This window comes from Symphodus melops (genome assembly GCF_947650265.1).
Source record: "Symphodus melops genome assembly, contig: scaffold_351, whole genome shotgun sequence".
NCBI classification, from domain to species: Eukaryota; Metazoa; Chordata; class Actinopteri; order Labriformes; family Labridae; genus Symphodus; species Symphodus melops.
This window is the reverse complement of record NW_027636620.1, coordinates 1-5000: the sequence shown is the minus strand read 5'-3', so window position 1 is coordinate 5000 and position 5000 is coordinate 1. Positions and strand designations below refer to the sequence as shown.

At 53.7% G+C, this 5000-nt stretch overlaps 1 protein-coding gene across 1 annotated transcript in view; it reads left to right on the top strand.

Moving 5' to 3' along the window:
* Positions 1-4909, top strand: part of LOC306819296 (histone-lysine N-methyltransferase 2C-like) — a gene marked incomplete at both ends in the record, with an annotated part of 24484 nt that extends 19575 nt beyond the window's left edge. The window contains 19 exon segments of the mRNA XM_079373069.1: positions 1-63; positions 232-346; positions 1198-1373; positions 1448-1560; positions 1640-1777; positions 1985-2027; positions 2519-2640; positions 2707-2805; positions 2911-3021; positions 3023-3118; positions 3209-3336; positions 3625-3784; positions 3786-3821; positions 3912-3968; positions 3970-4122; positions 4200-4304; positions 4306-4362; positions 4364-4581; positions 4768-4909. The exon segment at positions 1-63 is cut by the window's left edge and continues 43 nt beyond it. Coding sequence (XP_079229195.1) covers positions 1-63; positions 232-346; positions 1198-1373; positions 1448-1560; positions 1640-1777; positions 1985-2027; positions 2519-2640; positions 2707-2805; positions 2911-3021; positions 3023-3118; positions 3209-3336; positions 3625-3784; positions 3786-3821; positions 3912-3968; positions 3970-4122; positions 4200-4304; positions 4306-4362; positions 4364-4581; positions 4768-4909 — 2132 coding nt within the window.
* Positions 4910-5000: the final 91 nt, after the last annotated feature.

Sequence of the window (5000 nt, the reverse complement as noted above, 5' to 3'; positions counted from 1 at the left end):
AACTGGTGAACGGCTTTGCGACGACGGAGGAACTTTCCCGGAAAGACATCACGGAGCAGGAAGGTGAGAACAACTGTTGTTGTGTTATTGATGTCATAGTGACATCACAGTGACATCACAGTGACATCACTTTGTTTCTTATAAGATCTGTGCGTTCACGTTCTGAGGGGTTGTTGTACACATACTTTATTATTTCTACACCATTAATGAACCCTGTTTTTCTTCTTCCAGTGAAAGGTGTGAAGCAGAAGGGGGAGGGGCTTATAGGTCTTAACCACACCTCCAAAACTGTGGATGTCCCCGCCTCCTTGCCGACCCCACCCCACAACAACCAGGAAGAGTTAAGGTACGCAAGAAAATGATCCAAATCAATTAAAGCTCTGACTCCTCCTCCCTTCTCCTGTTGCTCTGACTCCTCCTCCCTTCTCCTGTTGCTCTGACTCATCCTCCCTTCTCCTGTTGCTCTGACTGCTCCTCCCTTCTCCTGTTGCTCTGACTCCTCCTCCCTTCTCCTGTTGCTCTGACTCCTCCTCCCTTCTCCTGTTGCTCTGACTCCTCCTCCCTTCTCCTGTTGCTCTGACTCCTCCCTTCTCCTGTTGCTCTGACTCCTCCTCCCTTCTCCTGTTGCTCTGACTCCTCCTCCCTTCTCCTGTTGCTCTGACTCCTCCTCTCTTCTCCCGTTGCTCTGACTCCTCCTCCCTTCTCCCGTTGCTCTGACTCCTCCTCCCTTCTCCCGTTGCTCTGACTCCTCCTCCCTTCTCCCGTTGCTCTGACTCCTCCTCCCTTCTCCCGTTGCTCTGACTCCTCCTCCCTTCTCCCGTTGCTCTGACTCCTCCTCCCTTCTCCCGTTGCTCTGACTCCTCCTCCCTTCTCCCGTTGCTCTGACTCCTCCTCCCTTCTCCTGTTGCTCTGACTCCTCCTCCCTTCTCCTGTTGCTCTGACTCCTCCTCCCTTCTCCTGTTGTTCTGACTCCTCCTCCCTTCTCCTGTTGTTCTGACTCCTCCTCCCTTCTCCTGTTGTTCTGACTCCTCCTCCCTTCTCCTGTTGCTCTGACTCCTCCTCCCTTCTCCTGTTGCTCTGACTCCTCCTCCCTTCTCCTGTTGCTCTGACTCCTCCTCCCTTCTCCTGTTGCTCTGACTCCTCCTCCCTTCTCCTGTTGTTCTGACTCCTCCCCTCTTCGTGGGTTTTCTTCCTCAGGGTCCAGGACTCGTCAGAGCGCGACAGCCCGGACGGCTTCGTTCCGTCGTCGTCTCCAGAGAGCGTGGCAGACATGGAGATCAGCAGGTACCCCGACCTCTCCTTCATCAAACTGGAGCCGCCCTCGCCATGCCCCTCGCCTACATTACCCATCATCCCCTGCGCCTGGGGAAAAGGTCAGTCATTGTTGGCGTTCCAGTAGCATGTTAGTATCAGGCTGGTTTTGTCTGTAACATTTCTGTGTGTCCAGGCTCTGCAGTGAAACAGGAAGTGAAGGTGGAACCGAACCATCAGGGTCCTCCTTCCTGCTCCAACACAGACCTGGTTACCATAGCGATAACCCTTAACCCTTTCGCTGCTCAGGTGAGTCTCTCTCTACCTCTCTGTGCACGAGGAGTCTTCAATAGCCCCTCCCTCTCTGTGACATCACTGTGTCTTACAGAGTGTGGCAGGTGTGATGGCGGCAGTGGCGGAGCTGCTGAGGGTCCCGGTCCCCGTGGACTACCATCTGAGTCGACCCCCCGGCCCTGAACGCAGCTCTCTGGCTCTGCTGGCTGGAGTCCGAGTGCCTGCGATGCAGGTAGAACACACACACACACACACACACACACACACACACAGAGCTGCTTAAAATGAAACGTCCGTCAGCTGAGGGACACGCCCCCAAGCTGTGATTGGACCGTTTGTATTTCATCACATGCTACACACTGAACTTTTCTGTCTGTCTGTGTGTGTGTGTGTGTGTGTGTGTGTGTGTGTGTGTGTGTGTGTGTGTGTGTGTGTGTAGGGTGCAGCAGGTGTCAGACAGCAGAGGCCTCCACCTGTAACAGGTAACACTGACTTCACCTCAGTTCTCTTAAATGTCCTCTCTCCTAGCTCCTCATTCCTCTCTCCTAGCTCCTCTCTCCTAGCTCCTCATTCCTCTCTCCTAGCTCCTCTCTCCTAGCTCCTCTCTCCTAGCTCCTCTCTCCTAGCTCCTCATTCTCTCTCCTAGCTCCTCTCTCCTAGCTCCTCTCTCCTAGCTCCTCATTCCCTCTCTCCTAGCTCCTCATTCCTCTCTCCTAGCTCCTCTCTCCTAGCTCCTCATTCCTCTCTCCTAACTCCTCATTCCTCTCTCCTAGCTCCTCATTCCTCTCTCCTAGCTCCTCTCTCCTAGCTCCTCTCTCCTAGCTCCTCATTCCTCTCTCCTAGCTCCTCTCTCCTAGCTCCTCTCTCCTAGCTCCTCTCTCCTAGCTCCTCTCTCCTAGCTCCTTGGTCTAACCTGAAGTATTTGAGGACCTCCACGTGATGCTAAGCTCTGTTTATTCTCTGTTGTTTGTAGGTGTCAGAATGAACTACATCCAACATGGCGGCTCTGCCGCTGCTGCTTCCAGGCTTCAGTGCTGCAGCCACTGCAAGGTGCTTCTGGGAAATGGAGTCCGCATTGTCAAGGAGCTCAAACAGTAAGAATTACTTGTTACAAACACGGAAACAAAGGTGACGGACAGGAAGTGACAGTGTGTGTTACAGGAGGGTCAGTCAGGACCAGGATCCAGTGTGGTGTTCTGCAGTCCAAACTGCTCCGCCCTCTACAAACCTGATGTCCAGAACAGAGTACCTGGAAACAAGGTTAGGCTCCAGGTCAGGTTACACACCGTCATGTTATGTTGTTAACCTGACAGATGATGTCATGGCGTTCAGGGTGATGACATCACAGGGTGTGTCTGTCCTCAGGTTGCGGCTAACGTCATGCTGCCTGGATCTGAGCGGCCCCCTTCCAGCAGAGCTCAGCATCAGTACACCAGCAACATGTCCTCCATCACTGTCCACTCCCTCCTCCAGACCCCCCTCTTCACCTCCCCCCCTCCTCCTCCCCCCCATCTCCTTCCCCCCGGCCTCTGCCGTCACCATGGAGACCAGGCCGCGCATGGACAGCCTCAAGGTACGAGTGTTCATCAATAAAAGATCATTGCAGTAATCACTGCATACTTGATTGGTTGCCTGACAGACCAACCCTCTGATTGGTTCACAGGTGAAGGTGAAGTTAAAGCCACGCCCCCGAGCGGTCACAGGTGGAGAGGACTCACTGTCGTCTCGACACCTGAAGAGGATGAAGAGCTGCCGCTGGAGACGCTGGAGCTTTAGTATCACACTCAGCAGGTTAGCATGTTAGCATCACACTCTGCAGGTTAGCATGTTAGCATCACACTCTGCAGGTTAGCATGTTAGCATCACACTCTGCAGGTTAGCATGTTAGCATCACACTCTGCAGGTTAGCATGTTAGCATCACACTCTGCAGGTTAGCATGTTAGCATCACACTCTGCAGGTTAGCATCATTTTGCAGGTTAACATGTCAGCAACACTAGCATGTTAGCCTCTCTCAGCATGTTAGCATTTCTCAGCAGGTTAGCATGTTAGCATCATTTAAGGTGCCTTATGTTCTCAGGGGTCCATGCATCCCGAATGAGGCTGTTTCCATGCCAACAGAGGAGGAAGTTGATTTGCTTTTAACAAAGCTGGGGGCGTGTCTGCGTCCTGATCCTTTACCCAAAGACCAGCGGAGGTGTTGTTTCTGTAGCCAGCAGGGAGATGGACAGACGGACGGCCCCCGCCCGCCTCCTCAACCTGGACCTGGACCTGTGGGTGAGTGTGACGGCACCCTACGACTCCACTCAGGACGAGTTAATACACACGATAAGTCCTAACACAAGAATGTGTGTGTGTGTGTGTCAGGTGCACCTGAACTGCGCTCTGTGGTCCAGCGAGGTCTACGAGACTCAGGCTGGCGCCCCTGATCAACGTGGAGCTCGCTCTGAGACGAGGTCTGACTCTGCGCTGCGCTCACTGCCAACGCACCGGAGCAACGAGCGGCTGTAACCGCCTCCGCTGCACCAACACCTACCACTTCACCTGTGCACTGCAGGCGCACTGCATGTTCTTCAAGGTAACACACACACACACGCATGCTAACACACACACATTAACATGCACACACACTCACACACTCTTCTGTCTCTGCAGGATAAGACGATGCTGTGTCACCTCCATAAGCCCCGGATGGTTCCTCTGGGAGGGGACCGTTCCTCCAGCTGTTCTCCGTCTTCCACGCCTGGTCAAACCCCTGACCCGGTGGGTGATGGCGGCCTCTGACCCGTACGACTCTGAGCTGCGGTGCTTTGCCGTGTTTTCGCCGAGTGTTCGTGCAGCGGGATGAGGCACGTCAGATCGCCGCCGTGGTGCAGAGAGGCGAGCGGCAGCACACTTTCCGGGTGGGCAGCCTGCTATTCCGCGTCATCGGCAGGCTCCTCCCACATCAGATGACCACCTTCCACAACAAGACTGCCATCTTCCCTGTTGGTTACCACGCCAACCGCTTCTACTGGAGCATGCGCCAGAGCAACAGGTAAACCTCCCCAGCAAATTACTTACTCCAACTCCCATGATGCATCATGTTCACACAGAAACACCAATCTGACCGGTAGAGGTGACTCGCCTGCTTTTTGACCATCGCCTCATCCTGATTGGTTTATTAATTGATTAATTAGTTTGCTAGATGTTGATTGGTCACTCTGTGGTGGTCTCCCTGCAGACGCTGTAAGTACATGTGTTACATCGAGGAGCAGGACTGCAAGCCGCTCTTTAAAGTGAAAGTGGTGGAGAAAGGCTACGATGACCTCATCCTGACCGGACCCTCCCCTAAAGGTAAACTTCACCTGTGTAATGTTACCTGATCAAACGACCTTCATCAGCGGTCCAGAGATGACCTGTGTGTGTGTGTGTGTGTGTGTGTGTGTGTGTGTGTGTGTGTGTGTGTGTGTGTGT